Here is an 18,886-nt window from a genome sequence, read left to right as displayed (position 1 = left end):
GAATTCCCAGCACATTGTAGGCACTAAGGAAATATTTATTGAATAAATATTCAGAGTTGAACGTGTGAGGGTATGGAGGCCACGCACTCTGCCTGGGGGCTGGAAGTGCCCAGAATTTTGGAGAATGAAGTTCGATGGGAGGGAGTCCAGTGAGAAGGATGAGCCCTCTTCAAAAAAAGAGACAGTAGGTCCATTGGATTCAACTAGTCTCAAACTGAACCCATCTTCCTATCTTCTGACCTGGTTTTGCCTGTCCATTCATCTGCTCAAGTCAAAAATCTGGGTCACCTCTTGGACTAGTTCCTGTCATTCTTCATCCTTATGATTTGGTATCGAAGTCCTATTGATTTTATCTTAATTGTTCTTGAGTGATTGTCTCCCAACACCACTGCTGCCACAGGAATCAGGGCTCCTTCTTATACTTGAACGTCCTTTTGGCTAAATATAAAATCCTTGGTTTCCCTTAGTGTTTTGTGTATGTTACTTTACTTTTTTTTTTTCCTAGTAAAAAGGATTGCTCTAAAAATATTATTATAGCCTAATTTTGGTCCTTTATAAGTAACATGGACTTCCCCAGTGGCTCAGCAATAAAGAATCTGCCTACAATGCAGGAGTCACAGGAGATACAGGTTCGATCCCTGGGGTGGGAAGATCCCCTGGAGGAGGGCATGGCAACCCACTCCAGTATTCTGGCTTGGAGAATCCCCATGGACAGAGGGGCCGGGTGTGCTACAGTCCATAGGGTTGCAAAGAGTTGGACATGATTGAAGCAATTTAACATGTACACAAGCATAAGTTAACATGCACTTATTTCTAGATGCACAAAGGATTTTCTTTTTTTTAAATAAAAGTCCAATCTTCCTAGGATGTGCTTTGTATGCTTGTTTTCATTTATGTGGTATACTCTGTATCTATAATTTTCTTAAAAATTTAAACTCATTTTTGTAATGGTTACTGAAATAGTAAGTTATAATTTCCTTCTGTTTTGTGAGTACATTCTACTGGCATTTTCTCATTGTTATTATTCTGCTCTTTATTCTATTTCTAAAATAATTGTACATGGGATGATACTTCAATAAATTTTTGTTGCTCATTTCTATGTGAAATTAGATTTATGAACATTTGCGGGGGGAGGGGGGGGTGGGTGCATTTAGGAAAGCTGTTCTAACTTCATAGAGCTCCATCGTCTTTTGTTTTTGTATAGGGTTCAAAAAACATAGTGATCTGCCTCCTAAGGTTCCTAGCTCTGTTCTGCCCTTCACGTTGGACTGAACATCTCCTCCTCTGTCTCTGTTGTCTCTGTCTTGCTCAATTTTGATCTTACTCCCAAAAGTTTCTTCTTAACGTGGCTCTGTGTAGAAGAGATTCCTGTTGGTTCCGTTTTAAGAGTCTAGTGTAGTTGCCTTGCACTCACCCCAGAGAGGCAAACCCCTTCTGATTTCAGTTACTATTCCTAAATTGTCACACTGTCCTTTGCATTAAATACGCAGTGGCTCATCCAAGTTCTCATCCTCTCCAGATGCCTCCTTACTGCTGCTTCTCGTACAGTTTTGTAACTGCAGGTGATTTGTCCCCAGCCGCTTGCAGTTTGAGTTTTGTAGGAATCCTTTACCATCTAGTTTTGTTGTAAATATTATCCATGGGGTTTTGGCTCTCTTATCTAGTTACTCTGCCAGTTTTTATATGGGGAACTGGAGTGACTGAAAAACTATACTGCCACAACTGTCATCTTTTCAGAATTCTTCCTTATTTCTCTTACTTTTAAGCAACTAAGTTCTGATGATACAGCTGCTTTAATTCAAATCACTCCAGAAATAATGAACACACACAGTATTGCCTATCAGAAATTATTCTAAGCAAATATTTACATATAGTTGTAATATACGTATTACACTCTGGATACTACAAAAAACATGATAAAAAAGTTTTGTGTTTTAAATAGAAATACTTAAAGCAGATGTCAGCAGAAGATAATTTTCACTTATTAATCAAAAAATGCCTAGAAGTTAGGTACTATCATCACTCCATCTTGCTAGTGAAGAAGAGGAAACTCAAACATAAAGAGGCTTTCCCAAAGTTGTAGTTAGCAAGTGGCCAACTAGTAGTTAATCCAGGCAATCTAGCTCCAGGATTCATACTCGGAGGGGAGTAGTGGTACCCAACAGAAGCCACCTGATGCCTGGAACACCCAGTGTCATGCCAGGCTCTGATGCTGGCACAGTGGTACCTAGAAGATGCAGCAGTAAGAGAAGAAGCAGTGACTCTGATAGTCCGAGATGTCTAATAGAAATCAGAGAGCATGACGTTGCCCAGAAGGAAAGGCAACCATGCTGGATGGACCTGGCAGGGCCTGGAAGTTAGAATAACAGCCAGTGGAAGTCTGCTGAAGGAAGAAAAGATGACAGCATGATCCAATGCTGCCATGTGGTTGACTGAACCTGTCTTTTTTTAGGGGGTAAGGAGGAAATATATGAGTGGAACTCTAGGGATGCCTGGAAATACTTGACACTATGGTACATCATGTTGGAATGAGAATGAAGTTGGCTGTATTTGTTTATGTCTGTTTTTCTCTTGGGCAGTGTAAGGGCAAGGGTTGCCAGAACAAAGCCTGGTATATGATCAACATCTGTAGCGTTTCACTGAATTGACCAGGGATTGTTTTAAATCTTATGAAACTGGTTGAGACTACTTTATGTTTGTTACAGGTATCATATGGGGACAGGCACTTCCTATGGGAGCTCAGACCTCCCTTCAGCCACTTCGCCAAGGCTTAGATATATATCCCCATTCCTCATTGGAAAGCCATTTGCCTGTAAGTTCTGAGAATCGGGATAATGGTTGGTTAGGGTTCAAGCTCCACCCAATCAGAGCATTGCTTCGTGGAATATAGGAATGTCTGCACAATGCCTTTTACAAAGGTCTCTCTGATTCTGCTGACATCTGCTTTAAGTACTTCTATTTAAAACACAAAAATTTTTATCATGTCTTTTGTAGTATCTAGTTATTTGGTCAAACTCAAATTTTAGCCATAGGTTGATCTACACTTTTTCTGACATCTAAGCCAAAAACAGAGTACACATTGTCTGAAATATAGCCCCAGAACAGAAGATGGAGTGATGTCATGGATTCCAGTCTATGTTCCCAGTCAGGGCACTCATGCTTATCTTGCATGACACTCTGCAATTTCTGGAAATATTTTTGGTTGGCAAGGCTCATAATCTGTTTTCCAGAAACTCTTTGGTTTACTTGATTCAAATAAGTATTTATTAATACCTGCTGTGTGCTGGATACTGGTGATGCTGAGATAAATCAGGAAGTGCCTACTTTTGAGGGGAATCTCAAAGTCTAGTGAACAAGAGACACAGGTGGAGAAACTCTTTAGTATGGCCAGGGTGCACACTGTCTATGAAATCAGGCTGCCTACATGGAGTTCTGGCTCTCTTAAGTCTTGTAAGTGTTGTGCACCTCTATTTTCATCTGGAAAGTAAAGGCAATAAGAACATTCACTTAACCAGGTTACTGTGAAAATAAAATACTGCATGATAATTGTACAGCTATGGGGCACAGTAAGAGTCCAATAAATATTAGTTATAACTGGTGGATTTTGTCTACTTTCTCTTTCCCCGTGACTTCAGAACTGCTTTCCACCCAATTATCTATTTTATTTATTTATTTAATGCGATTATATATTATCCCAATGGCTTAGTTGTAACTTGAGTAACTTGGGGGCAAAGCAAGCTGAGTAAAGTCAGGCTTTGTAGGTATATACATGCCTTGATCATCAACCCATTTTGACCTCTACCTGCTGGTGGGCCAGAGCCTCCAGTGTCCTCCCATCCCTGGTCAGAGTTGGCCTTGGACCTGAGTGGGATGTGCCTGCTTCTTGGGGCCTGGGGATGAGCCACGGAGTGGGGTTAGGAGGAGGCAGGAGGCAAGGATCCATGGGCTTACTAATCTGCTTGTTTATTCTTCTCTGTATGTTCGGTTGCTGCTGGGAGAGAAAGAGGAGGTATCTGTTTAAACAATCTCTAGAAACGGAAGTTATTTTAAGTTCATTCTTAAAGAAAACCAGATTCTTCTTGCCCCGCAGGCGCCCCTTGTCTGTCTTCGTCTCTGAGGCTGTCACCCGGGAAGGCAGCTCCTGGAACTGCGCGGCCAGGAGTGGGTTTGGCCTGAAAGCAGCAATTCCCTCTCTGGGGCCCATGATCCTGGTCTTCCCGCTACCCAGAGCTTCAGGCAGAGCCAGTGGCTCACAGTTTCCCTTCATCTTCTTGTTGCCAATAAGCAGTCCCTGAAGTTCTTCCTTGAGAAAATAGCCCCACTTGTCTTCCTGGGTTGAGGCATCTCATCCTACTCTCGGATCTTCTTCACATTTTTTGAAGGGGTGGGCAGAAGGTGAAACAGTAAAGCAGAGCAGTGAAGAGTAGACTCTGGAACCAGAGAGACTAGGATTTACTGCTTTTGACCTGGGTGACTTTACTTCTCTGCATCTCAGTTTCCTCATCTGTAAAATGGGGATGATGATAAGACCCGACTCAAACAGTTGTTCTGAGGAGTAAGCCGAATAATTCATGTAAAATACTCAGCACAGCTCTCAACACATGAAATGTGCTCACTAAATCCTCACCATTATTATAGTTATTAGAGGTGCTAATGGAGAAGGCAATGGCACCATTCCAGTACTCTTGCCTGGAAAATCTCATGGATGGAGGAGCCTGGTGGGCTGCAGTCCATGGGGTCGCTAAGAGTCGGACACAACTGAGTGACTTCACTTTCACTTCTCACTTTCATGCATTGGAGAAGGAAATGGCAACCCACTCCAGTGTTCTTGCCTGGAGAATCCCAGGGACAGGGGAGCCTGGTGGGCTACCGTCTATGGGGTCGCACAGAGTTGGATACAACTGAAGCGACTTAGCAGCAGCAGCAGCAGAGGTGCTGAAGTGTTGCATGTGGGGAAGGGCAGCCAAGAGAATGAACATTTTTGAGCATCTTCTTTGTGTTATGCAATGTCCTTTCGTGTTCACCATTTAATCCATCCATCAACTCAGTGTGGCAGGTTCTATTATTATCTCAGTTTTACAGATGAAGAAATTGAAGCTCAGAGAGGTTAAAAAACTGACTAAGAAGGCTAATGTATGTTGTGAGGGTCAGAACACTGGTTATTGTGGTGGAGGAGTGACCAGAAAGGGGTGCAAGGGTGACTTCTGGAATGCTGCTAACGTTCTATTTCTTTGTCTGTTTTAGGATACCAGGGCACATTGATTTTATGAAAAGTCATCAAACTGCAGCTTGATATTATTTGTTTACTTCTAAATACATATGCTGGGAAAGACTGAGGAAGGGAGGAGAAGGAGGCAACAGAGGATGAGATGATTGGATGGCATCACCAACTGAATGGACATGAGTTGGAGCAAACTCCAGGAGATAGTGAAGAACAGGGAGGCCTGGTGTGCTGTAGTCCGTAGGGTGGAAGAGTTGGACACGACTGAGCGATTGAACAACAACAACAAATACGTATGTTACTTCAATACAAATATCAGAAAAGGGGGAAGAAAGCAGCAGCAGGGCCAACCTGGCTTTAATCCCTCACACAGATTATGAGCAGCAGGCCCAGCTCTTTCTACCACCGTGTGCAGAAGTGCAAGCCTTGTTGGCCTGGGCCTGCGGAAGCCCCTCTTATGCTCAAGGCCTTTACACAATAGGCTGTTCTGTCTGAGGAAGCTCTGCTTCAGGGTCTGTTCAGGCGATTAAGGAGGGATCAGGATCTTCCTGAGCCAGTCTGTGGGCCTGGCTGCCAGAGTGAGGCCTCCCTGGGATCGTTAAGTGCAGAAGGCTCAGGTCTAAGAGTCTGGCCTGGGATCCAGCCATTGCTGGGCTCTAGGGTGGGTGATGGGGTCGACTGAAGACAGAGCCAACTAGGCTCTCCCTGTTTCTCCCCACTAAGAGGACAACTTCTGTCTCCTAGCTGAGCCATACACCCTCTCTCCTTCGGCTTCAGCTTTGTAGCCAGCTTCCATCTTCTGGTCCTCTGGAGCTTGGATGCACTAAGGCTTCCTGCTGTGAAGCTCAGGACACAAAGTCAGAGAGACGTACCGTCTCCGCCTGTGTTTCCAGTTGGGGAAGACGCACGGGAAGTGAAATTCTTTCTAGAGGGATGGGGTGGAAAATCCTTTGGCTTGTCATCTGAATTCCACCTCCCTGCCAAACCTCATCTTTTAAAAAGAAACTTAAATTATTTTTTGCTTAATAGTTTTGGATTTGCAGAAAGTTGCAAAGATAGTACACAGTTTTTCTATATCCCATATACCCAGTTCCTCTGATTACTGTCTAATACCCACTTGGTCCATTAGTCACGACTAAGGAAGCAGCGTTGGCCCTTTACCATTAACTAAATTCCAGACTTTATTTGGATTTCACTAGTTTTTCCGTGAATGTATTTTTTTTTTTTTAATGGTTTCAGGATTCTATCCAGGGTATCCTGTTACACTTAGTCATCACCGCATCTCCTTGCTCCCCTCTGGTCTATGACGGTTTCTTGGTCTCCGCTTGCTTTTGGTGGCCCTGAGGTTTGAGGAGTGTCACTCAGGTCTTCTGTACATGTGTGCCGTGAGCTTAGTTTGTGTGCAAACCCTTAGGTTGGTTCCCTGTTGTTTTTCCCATGATGAGACTGAGTTATGGGTTTAAGGGGAAAATTCACAGAGTTTGAAGTGTCTTTTTCACATCCAATCAGAACTGTGCTGAGCTGTGCTGTGTTTAGTCACTCAGTTGGGTCCGACTCTTTGCCATCTCATAAACTGTAGCCCCCCAGGCTCCTCTGTCCATGGAGATTCTCCAGGCAGGAATACTGGAGTGGGTTGCCATACCCTCCTCCAGGGCATGTCAAGACTGAAAGTGAAAAGTGAAAGTAAGTCACTCAGTCGTGTCCGACTCTTTGCAATCCCATGGACTGTAGTCTACCAGGCTTCTCTGTCCATGGAATTTTCCAGGCAAGAATACTGGAGTGGGTTGCCATTTCCTTCTACCTGCTATCAATGTGGCTTATCAGCAGTGAGGTTGATCTCTTGGTTAAGGTGGTGTTTGCCAGGTTTCTCCATTGCAAAGTTACTTTTTTCCTCCACTTTCTGTTCTCTTTTCTTTGGAACTGAGTCATCAGTCGCAGCCCACACTCAAGTCCGACACCACCGCCATCCATTTTTAATCTTCAAGTTTCTCTGACACAAGACCAGTAAACACACAAACTCATCTGAGTATTGACTCAGGTAGGGATACACAGACTGTCACCCAGACACCAACACACAGATGACATAGACAGACACCGAGATGAGTTCATATCTGCCAACACGGACAGACACAGACACAAATATACAAACACCGGGGAAATCAATAGTTTTGTCATTCCATTTCTCTTACCAGCAGAGTGATAAATCAACTAGGATTTTAATCAGCAAAGCTTCTGAAATCCCACTTTCCTTCTAATTTCTAAAGACCTTAAAGAGCAAGAACTGAGTAATAACCTCCATGCAAGTTGGGGAGGAAGCGGGGACTGATGAAAATCTTGGTTTGGGGATCTCATCAGACTGAGATGGGTTTCAGGGAAAAAGTGACAGAGGTGAAGTGTCTTCATCATATCAGAAGTACATGCTACCAACGTGGCTTATCAGAAAGGAGGTTCCCTTGTGGATGGGCCCAGGTCATTGGCAAGTGGTGGCTTTGTCTTTCTTTTTCTCCCTGGTTCTTCCACGGCCCTTTCCCACCTAGACCAGAAGTGAGGGGTGTGCATATCTCCCCCTGAGGACCCCAGAGCTCTTCCATGGGGAGATGTGCCAAGAGCCCATCTTAGCACTGTGGGTTTCCTTTGTGCTGGGTGCTGGTCTCAGCTGCTGTGATTTAGGTAGGAATCTTTCAACTCCACTGGTCTCCTCCTGTCGTTGCCTAGCCTGCTGCCCTTGAATAGCTTTTTGGGGCTTTCAGCATAAATGCCCAAGCCCTACTCTGGCTTCAAAGCTTCTCAAGCTCAGGGCTTTCCTCCTCCTCCAAGCTTTTCCCTCTCTTTGCTCCCTCTCTTTCAGAATGTTTAACTCTAACCCCACTGACCTACTCATTGTCCTTTCATCTGCCACACCCTGGAAGATGCTCCCACTGTCTTTAGGTGTTCCAACTCTGTTGCTAAGTTGTGTCCCAGCCCTACCCAGCTCTAAAGCCACCTTCTACATGAACCTACCCTGATCTCCAACTGGAATGAAAGGCTCCCAGAAAACCATTTTTTTAAGGGATGGCACTGACTGAACTCTGCTTAATTATCTGTGAACTTGTGCTTCAGAAAAGATTCTTTTGCTTGCAAGCAATAAAGATTAACTCTGGGCCTTGTTCCCCAATCTTCAGTTGATGCTGGAGTTCCTCATGGAACAGCTGAAGTTGCCGTCATGGAAGTGACTCACATCCGGCACCTCCAGTCTGTTGTTAACTCTTGGTTCTAAGTCTCATAGTTTAGGGAGAGGGAATCAGATTAGTGCAGCTTGGTTCAGGAGCCCACCCATGGATTAACCACCAGCCGTGATGAAGAGCATCTTCACGCAATGCAGACAGGGCTCCTGAGGGACCACCTTATGTTTGGGAGCAGGGGCCCGCCCAAATGCTGAAGCCTACATTGCCCCACCAAGAGGCCAGGCAGCTAATGTAGCTTGCCTTTGCCACTGATGGAAGGAGGGAGGGTGCTGGGAAGACAAAAACAACAGATGTCCCCTCCTAAGTATTTATGAAGAGAATGAGTCAGTGAGTGAGTGATTGGTTTATTTGTTGCCCCTTAAAAGCCCCTAGGTCAGTTTGCCTCCCAGGTCTGTATCTCTAGAACATGATGGGCATATATTTTTCCATCTCCTGTATCCCCTTTCCTATCATGTTGTCATGAATGGAAAATGTTGCCAGTGTATCAGTAAACAAAGGATGCTGCAGCCATCAGGCCACTATAGCCGCCCCTGAAAGTGAGCCCCGAGGGAACTCAGAATGGAGACAGATGGGCCGCCTGCTGCCAAGCCCTCAGCCTCTGCAGCCTCACTCTGCAGCCAGTGGGCTGCCCTGGGGGAACTCAGGATAGAAAAGAACAAGGTACCAGGCCTAGATAGCTAGATAGCTGAGATGCATATCAAAAGAACGATTTCAGGGAGTCCAGACTCTTGCATCTTCCTATACATAAATAGTGCTATATTCATGAACTTGAGATGTCTGGCTTTCTTTATTTAACAGTGATGTTTTGATGTTCTGTCTACTTGGCCTTTGTTGCAAAACCCCCTATATATCCTGGCTCCTTCCTTACCTCTTCGGAGCAGTCCCTTGGAGCTCTTCTGAAAGGCTACCCCCCAGACTTGAAGTGCTCAGTTTTGTCTGTCAAATAAAACATAATTCTCAATTTTTCAGTTGTGCATTTTTTTGTCAGTTGACCTTGTTCTTGATGCCGTTCCCTGGGAGGTGGAATAGTGGAGTCGTGGAGAGTCCCCCTGCAGAGGTAGAGCAGTAGATGCCTGCCACTCATTCTAGGTGGAGCTGGGATCTGTCAGGCACTGGTGAGAAACCAGATATGAGGGACTGTCCCTCATAGGATGTACAGAGTGCAGACAGATATACAAATTGCAATAGAATGTTATTAGGCTCCAATGGAGGAAGCATGGAGAGGTGGGAGCTGCTGGGGGGCAGCTGATGAACTCTGACTGAGGCTTTTCAGAGAAAGTAACATTAGAGTCCAGTATCGCAGAGTGAATAGGAGCTTGCCAGGTCAAGAAAAAGAAAAAAGATTCCGGTCTAAGAAACTATCTGTGTAAGACAGGGGTATGGATTGTAAAAGACTGCCGTACTTGGGAAACAGGGAGGTTGAGTGTACCCTGAGTGTAGTGTGTTTATGGTGAGAGTGCTAAGATTGGAGGGAAGATGGAAAAGGGAGGTGTATAGAAAGGAGGCTGAGGCCAGATCTAGGAAGCTCCCCATCTGAGCCTCGGGAACTTTAACTTATGGAAGGAGGCGGTTGGTAGGGGGGACTCACATAGGGGAATAACAACATATATGTATAGGAAGTTCTCCTGCATTGTTGGGGAATGCATTGCTTCTTTGGGGAGCTAATGTGGCAACTTACTGAACTTTGCTCCTTCCTACTCCTGGGGTCTATGGCATAGAATGAAGATACTGATATGTAACGGCACATGTATAATGGGGTCTGTAGTGGTCAAGAACTAGAAACAAATGAGTGCCCAAGAATGGGAAAATGTTTAATAAATTGTGGTATATCCATAAAGTGATTTTTCATCCATCTATCTTCTATTAAAATTCTTTACAAAATATAATAGCTATTTTTCATGAAGGGAGAGGGAGATAGAAAGGTCATTGGTAAGCTCTTATTTTTAACAATTTAAAAAGCTGTAAGGAACCACATGTATAATTTGCATAAACAGTATAAGTCTTGTAGTTAAAACTTACATTTAAAAGCCTTATAGACAGCTGCATCATTGAGAAAGTCCTAGTCCTTCTCATTAAAAATGAAGATGTGATTTTAACCATGATAATTGGAGCATGCCTTTATCATTTCAGTCCTCCTTGGTACCTTGGGCCCACCTATCCACTCTCCTCCATGCTTTCAGTGTGCTGTGATAACTCGGAATAAAAGCCAAGTCCTCACCTTGTCCTACACAACTCCTCAGGGTCTGCCCACCTCCACCGTCCAGTCCCCTCACCTCAAGTCCTCCGTCTCTCTCCCTGTCAGGCTAACTCTGGCCTCCTTGCTATTTCTCACACATCTCACAGACATTGTGTGCCCCAGGGCCTTTGCTCTTGCTGTTTTCTCTCCCTGAAACAATTTGCCCCCAGATATCCACACGGCTCACTCCCTCATGGCCTTCAAATCTTGGCTCACATGTCCCTTTCTCAGACAGCCTTCTCTGATCCACCTATTTTTACAATGCAATAACTACTCCCCTTCCACCTCCACAACTCTCCAGACTTTTTTCCTGTTCTTTTCCTTCATGGTACTTACTACCTCTAGTATACATTGCTTATTTATTTTTGTTTATTTGGAAATTGCTTTGAAAGTTGACTCTCGTCTCACTTGAATGTAACTTTCACAAAGGAAATGGCTTTTTTCTACCTGTTGTTATAGCCCAGAGCTTGGACAGTACTTGGCATGTAGTAGACTCTGAGTACTTACTTGTGGGATGAATGAATGACTCGTGGTAGATGGAGAATGGCTGGAGGCAGGTAAGATGCATGACAAAAGACTAGGTAGAAGCCTGTTACAAGCCAAGGGCTAAGGGACTCAAACCCAGCCTTAAAGTTTAGCTGTGCATATCTTTTTCTGTTGTAACTTTCAAATGATGTTGAAGTCTATTATTTTTTAACTTCTCATTAGTGTGTCTTGTTTATTTAGGCAGATCCGAAACTCCAGGAGAAGGGAGACTTGGCATGTTGATCTCCACTTTTCCCACAGTGCCTGGCAATTACATGCTATTAAATATAATTCACTCAACCAATGCTCAAAGCTTCATTAATGATCTGATGTTACTTACTATTATTTGACTAAGTGATTTTTAGAGTGAACTTTATTTGACAAAGATTTTAGGATCTAATTGATATTCTTATGCTGTTGTATTAAATAGAGTTAATTTTGTTCCATTAAAAATGTAGTATGGGACTTCCTGGCAACCGGGTAGTTCAGACTCCATGCTTTCAAAGTAAAGGGAGTGGGTTTGATCCCTGGTTGGGAAACTAAGATCTCACATGCTGCATGGTGAAGCCATCAAGTAAGAAAAAATAAAAAGAAAAATATCTAGCTTAAAAAAAAAAGTCATATACATGCTTATGATAGAAAATTTAGAAGTTAGAGAAAAGTTGAAAACAAATGAAAAATTTTTTTCATTTCACTACCCATAAAGAACCACTAGCATTTTAATATTCCTTTTAAATATTTTTCTAGACATAGCTTTTTAACATAGTTATAATAGCTGTGTTTACATTTCTGCATACTGATTGCATACTTTGTGTTTATTAATGCTATTAACTTTTGGAAAACATTATTTTAAATAGGTTCATGTTATATAATTATGTCACTGTACTATAGCTTATTTGACATAACCAGTACTTGATACTTAGGGTTTTTCTGTTTTCTTCTTACTGTAAAAGTTATTTGTTACTCTGTCAGACTTCATGGCCTGGTTTGTCTGGTCATCTGCCCTCAAAACATCTTATTATCTATAAGATGGGCATAATGAGGAGCAAGAAGTTTAAGGTAAGTGAATGCAAGAAACAGTGGTGAGCATAGAGTAGGTGTTTAGGAAACATCAGATGGCTTGGGATTGAAACTGTGGGAACTTGAGGAGTGCTAGGAGCCTTCATGATGCTGTGCCCTGGCTGCAGGCCGCACCTGATGCAAGTGGACTCAGTCCAGCGCTGGATGGAGGACCTGAAGCTCATGACGGAGTGTGAGTGCATGTGTGTCCTGCAGGCGAAGCCCATCAGCCTGGAGGAGGATGCCCAGGGTGACCTCATCCTGGCAGGTGGCCCTGGCCCTGGAGACCCCCTGCAGCTGCTGCTCAAGCGGGGCTGGGTCATCAGCACTGAGTTGCGCAGGATCGGGCAGAAGCTGGCCCAGGACCGCTGGGCGCGCGTCCACAGCATGAGCGTGCGTCTGACCTGCCATGCCCGCTCCATGGTCAGCGAGTACAGCGCTGTCAGCAGGAACTCTTCGCAGGAGATGAGCCAGGTCGGTTGCCTGGCCTGGGCATGGGTGGGCACTCAGAACTGGGAGTGTCTTTTAAAAGAGTGGGTCTGAATTGCTTAGAGTCTGAAGTCTTCCTGCCCCAGGGACCTTCCTCCCCTTCCAATGAAGCAGGGAAGACAGTGAGGACCTTTACTGAGTATCTGCTTTGTGCTAGGAACTGTGCTAGATGTTTTTATACACATCTCACTTAACTTATACAACCTGTGAGGCCAACATAACTTGTGAGGCCACAGTGCAAGACACTGAAATGGTTAAATACACCCACTTTAATGCCAGACTCCCTGGGTTCAAATTTCAGCTCTGTGTGCTGTGTGACCTCAGCAAGTTACTTCTCTGTGCTCTAGTTCCATCATCCTGATGAGTATAATAATAGAATTTATTTCATAGCTCCGTTGTGATGACTGAGTTCTAATTAAATTAATTAAAAATATTAGCTAGTATTATTGTCCTCATTTTATAGATGTGGAAATAGAAACTCAGAGAGTCTAAGTAACTTGCCCAAAGTTACGCGTGAATGGTATAAATGGGATTCAACCTACAGCTTTCTAGTTTCAAAGCCCATGATTCTGAATCTTCTTCAGGTCCAGAGTGAACCACTGAAAATCCCCCTTCATATCTGTTTCCTCTGGCATCACTTTGCACCTTAGTTCTCTACTCTTTTCCTTGCTCCACTTTGCACAGTATACTTCTCTTCACTCTTTGAAACCCAGCTCAAATGCCTCTTCCTCTCTGAGACTTCCCAGATCCCTCAGCACAGTTAATCACTCAGTTTTCTTTCCCTGAGCAGCTGACGATGAACTCTGTTGCCATCCATTTCGCACGGTTGTAGTTTATGTGCCTGTTTTCCAAATCGGATGATTTGATTCTTCATCTTTATGCCGCAGAGCGCCCAGCTCAGCAGTTGGTCTTCGACCAATGCTTATTGAATTGAATAAAATTGATCTATTTTTCTGCAGATTGAGAAGCTGCTAATGGAGAAGTGTTCAGAGCTGTCAGTGGTCACAGAGAGGTAAATCTGGCCCCTGGGTGAATCTGGACTGCGTCTGCCATCCTTAGGCAGAGGAAGGTCCTGGCGTCTGTCTCCTTCCATGGGAACAGTGGGGCTGGGGAGGGCTGGTGGTGACCTGGGAGCTTCCTTTTGCAACCTTAAGAGACTCCCTGGGGATTTTCTGCTCTGTTTTCAGGCATGGGAGAATGTAGAAGGCAGAGGAGAGGCCTGACCATAGGAAGAAAGAGGATTCATGAGGGTTGGTAGCAAGGAAAGGTTTCTCACAGCTTTGAGAAGCCCCCTGATCTCCATGGTCAAGGCAAAGTGAAAGTGAACACACACACCTTATCCTCACATCCACACTGACCACTCACACAATCACAGGGGTACACTCACACCTTCTCCATATCTCACATACATAAACCCGCAACGACACTCAGACACATACACACACTCAATCTGGCCTGTTTACATACCCAAGAGTGAGTTGACACTCTCCCTCATGCTTTACAGCCCCCAGGCCCTGGAAGAAAACCCTGCAACTTGACATTCCTAGGGCTGTGTGGGCTCTTTGGACTTCCAGCATCAAACATTCTCAGGCCTTAAGGGTGGATTTTATCTTGATCTTCCTGGGTGAGGAGAAAATCCTCAAGGCTCCTGTCTGCACTGCTGCAGGCAGCCATTTCTTAAAGGGGCACGGGCATCGCGATACACCTTCAGAGTGAGCATGGCACACCAGCATCCCTCCTCTGCAGCTCTCATCCCCCATCTCTAGACACTGATGGTTGATTCTCCCAGGGAGAATCCCAAAGGTATGGATTTAGCCACTTTTGGGTGGCCTTTCTTCCTGGTGACTTGCACTGTTAGCTCCCATTCTAGGCCAGCTCTTCTCGGAATGCTAGGAAGCCGGAGGATGAGCCAGTCTTGGAATATTTCCATTTTGGACTCCCCTGGAGCTGATATCCTCTTCCCAGGCCACTTGTTCCACCACCAGGCCTGCGACAGGCCCAGATTTGGCCCCGGAAATGGCTATGACCGCCTGCTCCTTCTGGTGGCCCATCGAGGGTTTCTTTCCCTAGGTGCCTCCAGGTGGAGAATGAGCATGTCCTGAAGTCAATGAAGGCCTGTGTGAGCGAGACCCTGAGCACTCTGGGCGAGCACTTTGGCCAGCTGCTGGAGCTGGCCCTGACCCGGGAGGTGCAGGTCAGTGCTGGCTGGGCGGCGGAGGAGGGCTGAGTGGTTCTGCTAGGCTTGGGGAAGCTCCAGAGTGGCCTTTCTTGGGGGCCATCCTTCTCAGACTGCCAAAGTGAACTCCAACACCTTAGAGACAGGACTGTTAGAGCTGAGCAGAGGCTTGCTGAGCATCTAGCACAGCTCTGCATTTTCCAGATGTGAAAATTGGAGCCAGAGAGGGCAGAAACTGACCTAAGGTCACACAGCAAGGCTGTGGCAGAGCACACTGTCTCCTAATTGTACTTTCAGTATTGCTCCCACCACCTTAACTCTTCTCTTTTGAGTTATTGTTCACAGCACACACAATGAATCTTTATTGTCCCCAAAGACTTAAGGCACCTGCAGGGAACAAGTCAATTCTGGATATCCTGGCAATAGAGAAGAATCTAGAAAGGTCAGATAGTCTAGCTCCTGCCTTCAGGCAGTCTGGTGCTTGATTCCAGAAAGAACGTAGGCTTTGGAACCTGACAGATCTACTTTCACGTCGTGGTTCATGGCGAGACCTTGGTCAGGTTCCTTAATCTCGTAGCCTCCCTTTCCTCATCTATAAAGTGAAAATCTTCCCCAGAAGAAAAGCGAGAGGGCTAAGTAAACAACGTTCGAAAAGCACTTAGCACATAGTATAGGTTAAATATGTGTTATTTCCTTCTCTTGCCTTTTCCTATTTTAAAAGCCTCCAGAAAAGCTGATTCCATACGGTTTTCATTAGGAAAGGTATTTACATGTTATTTATAGTTACAGAAATATTGTGTTACATATTTGCCATTCTTTTCCCACCATCAAGTAAAAGCTTTCCACAAATAACAAATCCCTTCCCGTATCGGCTTCTATCCAAACTCAGCCTTTTTACCTAACCCAGCATTTCCTTTCTCTTTTTCCTGTGTGTCTGGCTCGTTTTGCACACAGCACAGGCCCTTCTGATCTGGCTCACTTGCTGGTCAGGGTAGCTGGCCCTGTGCAACCCAGAAGGGTCTGTAAAGTTCTCTCTCCCTGTCCCCAGAGCCTGGGACAAGGGGAAGGAAGGACCGGGGCTCTGGTGCTTAAAGCTGATGAGCAAATGCTGACAGTCACATGTATGGTCAGGTAGGAGTTCAAGCTGGGGCCAGTGTCCCAAATGGAACCATCAAGAACCGTCAAGTCCAGAGGGACCCACTGGAACATGGGAGCTAAAGTGGGTGTAGAAGTTGGAGAAGTCATGAGCTGGGGTATGAGTCGGTGGTAGGGAGGAGGGGAGCCTGGAGGGACGCCTGAGCAGGAGCACAGGTGCCTGTTGACAATTTTTATACCATTTTGATGCTCTTTTGCATCAGAGTACCAGGAAGTACCAGGCTCACACTTTCATGCATTGGAGAAAGAAATGGCAACCCACTCCAGTGTTCTTGCCTGGAGAATCCCAGGGACGGGGGAGCCTGGTGGGCTGCCATCTGTGGGGTCGCACAGAGCCGGACACGACTGAAGTGACTTAGCAGCAGCAGCACTAGGCTCACGTAAAAGGGCTGAAGTGGAAGAGTTCTGCTGGATTGTGAACAGAAGCCAGCAGGGTTTGCAAGCAGTCAGTCCCTAGCTGTTTCTACTCGAAGGCAAAGGGTAGGATGTCTTTTTGATGCTCTAGATCATAGAATCCTGCGGAAAAGCTCCTTAGGCTGTCAGGAACCTACCTGGGCCTTGTGGTCTATGTATCTGATTTCCCGGGGCACCTGGATCCATTCTGTTTTTCCTCAACTTAACCTTGTTCAGGGTGGAATTCCTGATCTAGTGCTTTGGGAAGGCTTAATTTTGAATTCATGTTGGATCTGCTTCTGTGACTTGAACCCTCATCCTGCCGCTACTGTTACTGAAAGCATACATAATGACCTGCCTCAGGGAGATAACCTGAGCCGCCTGACTGTAAGGAATTGAAACTAACACATTCCCCTGCCTGAGGCTTGCCCATTCTAGGGAATGTTTGCTGGGACTGAATAGTCTTTTTACTTGGTTTCCTCAGCCCCTTCTCATCTCTGGTTCATAAAAAGAACCTGACAACCAGGCCCCTTTTCAGCGCTACCCTACCATCTTCTCAGCCAGCCAGCTCTTGAATAAAGTCCCTTCCTGATCCCAGCACCTTGTCTCAGATCCATAGACTGATTGTGCTGCTAGTTTGGACTTGGTAACCCTTCTGCTTCCCTGCCTAAATCCTGCCGCATCCTCAGATCTGCCCACCTGCATCACTGATGCTCAGCCTGAGAGCTGTTGTATCAACTGCTCCTGTCTTAGGACTGAGTCCCTCATTGATCCCCCTCCCCTGGTGGAGGGGGCAGTGTCTGTCCTCCATTCCTCTGTGTACTTGTTGGTTTCCTGACAACTCCTCCCTTCCTTCCCACGTGTCCCATGGTGTCCTCTAATCCCTCCTATGGGCTGAGCTTGCTGTGCTCATAACATTTCTTGGCTGATCTTTAGCTTCTTTTTACATTAGAAAGTTTCCAAACAGGACAGTGGTGACATAAAAAGATACACCACCTGAAGGCAGGGTAACCTGTGTTCGGTGTTGTGAGCATGTGTTTCCTAAACGGGTGACTAAAATACTGTTCTCTAGAAGTTAGTAATTATACCAGGATCCTATGTTTGCCGTTGTTATTAGTCGCTAAGTTGAGTCTGACTCTTGCGACCCCATGGGCCCCCAGAGGGCCCCTGCCAGGCTCCTCCGTCCGTGGGATTTCCCAAGAAAGAATACTGGAATGGGTTGCCATTTTCTCCTTCAGGGGATCTTCCCAACCAGGGATCACACCCACATCTCTGGCATTGTAGGCAGATTCGTTATTCTTTATCATCTTGACATAATTAAACTTAAGTTTATTTCTTTATATTAGGATTTCTCTTATGATATGCTACTGTGAGTCTTCTTAAAGGTCCTCACATATTCATAGTATTTCTTGTCTGAACTGTAGTTTGCATAAACACGGAATTTGGTTTGTTTTGTTCACTAATGTAATATCTGCTCACAGTAGGCATCCAATAAAGATTTATTAATGCATGAATGTTAAGCAGTGTGTTCCAAACTTACATAGTTACAGGTCTTTTTTTATTCTTAAAGCACCCATTCACTTATTCTGGGATACTGGTTTTTAGGAAATGCAATTTGGGAAAATTCCCTTTGTGCACAAGGGAGCCACGTAGGCTCTAAAGCAGAGAAACAGGGCTCTTTCCACCACAAATTACAATACACGGTAGAATGGTGCTTGTAAGGAGAGCGGTGATAACCCAACACTACTTTGCATTGGTCTGCTCCATCCTGGAATGTTCTGTCAAGCTCCAGATTCTAGATGTGTTATTGCCAATGATTGTGTTCAGGGAGGTCCCTGGAAGGATGAGAATGGGCCAAAGATTAAGATATGTGGGGACTAGGTGGAGGAGCTGGGACGCTTAATCTTGAATGGACACTGTATTACCTCCAAAGAGAGGAAGCGAATTTATAGGACATTCCATGAAAAAAAGGAGTTGGCAAAGCAATAGGGCTGCCCCATAGTAAAAGGTCTGCTTTAGAAACTTCCCATCACTGAGTCGTGCCAGGAAGGGTATTGGCAGTAGGTGGAGGTTGGATTTAATTACTTGCAAGGTTTCTTCCGATCTTGATAACATATACATCTATGAATGTGAGCCTTGTGGAGTGGTGAAATGAGCACAGCATTTGGAGGCATCAGGGTTCAAATCCTGTGCTGCTTACTGGATCTGCAAACTTTGAGCCAGTTGCTTAACTTTGCTCAGTTTCCTCATCTCGACAGTGGCTTGTTGTTGGCATTAAATAAGACAACACAGGACTATGGGTGGCACTCCTCTGATTGTGTCAGTAGCTTTACTCACTAGAGACCTAGCTACCTTAAGAGAAGCTAACAACAGGCTTTGCTAAAAAGAGCCTCCTAATCACCTAACTA

At 45.0% G+C, this 18,886-nt stretch overlaps 1 protein-coding gene across 3 annotated transcripts in view; it reads left to right on the top strand.

Annotated features, from left to right (window-relative positions):
* The window catches only part of INSC (INSC spindle orientation adaptor protein), a 140,170-nt gene that overhangs the window by 55,338 nt on the left and 65,946 nt on the right, over positions 1 to 18,886 (top strand). For 2 of the 3 annotated variants that reach the window (XM_005216065.5, NM_001205483.1), the window contains exons 3-5: positions 12,394 to 12,739; positions 13,714 to 13,766; positions 14,825 to 14,948. In XM_005216065.5, the coding sequence (XP_005216122.1) occupies positions 12,394 to 12,739; positions 13,714 to 13,766; positions 14,825 to 14,948 (523 nt within the window). Of the gene's footprint in view, positions 1 to 4,914; positions 5,515 to 12,393; positions 12,740 to 13,713; positions 13,767 to 14,824; positions 14,949 to 18,886 lie in introns of those variants that run through there. The other variant, XM_059875007.1, reaches the window with a different exon arrangement.

This window comes from Bos taurus, chromosome 15, assembly GCF_002263795.3.
Source record: "Bos taurus isolate L1 Dominette 01449 registration number 42190680 breed Hereford chromosome 15, ARS-UCD2.0, whole genome shotgun sequence".
Classification (NCBI taxonomy): Eukaryota; Metazoa; Chordata; class Mammalia; order Artiodactyla; family Bovidae; genus Bos; species Bos taurus.
The sequence above is the reverse complement of the archived record's forward strand: the minus strand, read 5'-3'. Positions and strand labels throughout refer to the sequence as shown.